The following is a 1,079-nucleotide window of genomic DNA, read 5'->3' as shown; positions in this document are numbered from 1 at the left end:
CACACTATTATAATCACATCACTGACAAGAACTTGTTCTACTGTTATATCATTAAAGAACAATAATCACCCCAACAAATCAGAGATTGTGTTTCATGTGTGAGAAAGTGTGAGAGCATTTTGTGACGACTTTGAAGAAAAGTAGAATTTTTCCATGATCATGATCCCAATATCCTCAAGCATTGAAAATAATTATCATTCTTATTTTCAGTATTTCTTAAAAACAAACCAAATTCAGCACCAAAGAACATTTTTCATTCTGATGATTAAAACCTGTCGAGGACAGAAACCAGCAGGCTGTTTTGAATGGATCAGCATCACAATATGCAAATGTTGATGCAAAATTTCCCCCCTTCCAACTACAGATAGAGAAATATCAGCCTCGGTCACTGTGGGCTCTGGATAATTTAGCACTGCTTTTAGTTCAACGATGTTCCTTCCATTTTTGCTGCTGCTGGCAGCTTCATCCTGTGAGTTTCACTTCAATCATGAACTCACAGTAAATTATTGCAGTTATAACATACTGTACAGACATTTCTGACTGAAATTGTGATGTCTCTTTTTTTCAGATGTGGACTGTGCAGTAGAGCTCACTCAGGTCACCTCAGTGATGTTAAAGCCAGGAGATTCTTTAACCCTCAGCTGTAAAATATCTGGCTACTCTGTTACTGACAACAGCTACGCCACGGCTTGGATCCGACAACCTGCAGGGGAAACCCTGGAATGGATAAACCACATTTGGGGAGGTGGAAGTAGTTATCATAAAGATTCTCTTAAAAGCAAATTCAGTATTTCTAAAGATGGCTCCAGCAGCACGGTGACTCTGAGAGGACAGAATTTGCAGACTGAAGACACAGGTGTGTATTACTGCGCTCGTTATCCACAGTGAGACAAATCAACAACATCCCTGTACAAAAACACCTCATACTGTGTACAGTATAACAGAATGACCACAAGATCTCATCTCATCTCATTATCTCTAGCCGCTTTATCCTTCTACAGGGTCGCAGGCAAGCTGGAGCCTATCCCAGCTGACTACGGGCGAAAGGCGGGGTACACCCTGGACAAGTCGCCAGGTCA

General features: G+C 41.1%; 1 gene segment (V, D, J or C); it reads left to right on the top strand.

Moving 5' to 3' along the window:
* Positions 1-429: 429 nt before the first annotated feature.
* LOC132868344 (immunoglobulin heavy variable 3-53-like) lies at positions 430-867 on the top strand (the record flags this gene model as incomplete). The annotated part of the segment is given in 2 exon segments: positions 430-469; positions 569-867. Coding segments are annotated over 2 exon segments (339 nt in total), but the record flags the coding sequence as incomplete, so codon positions are not given.
* Between the last annotated feature and the right edge of the window lie 212 nt (positions 868-1,079).

Source organism: Neoarius graeffei, chromosome 20 (genome assembly GCF_027579695.1).
Source record: "Neoarius graeffei isolate fNeoGra1 chromosome 20, fNeoGra1.pri, whole genome shotgun sequence".
Taxonomy (NCBI): domain Eukaryota; kingdom Metazoa; phylum Chordata; class Actinopteri; order Siluriformes; family Ariidae; genus Neoarius; species Neoarius graeffei.
Note: the sequence above shows the minus strand (reverse complement) of the source record. Positions and strands in the feature narration are given on the sequence as shown.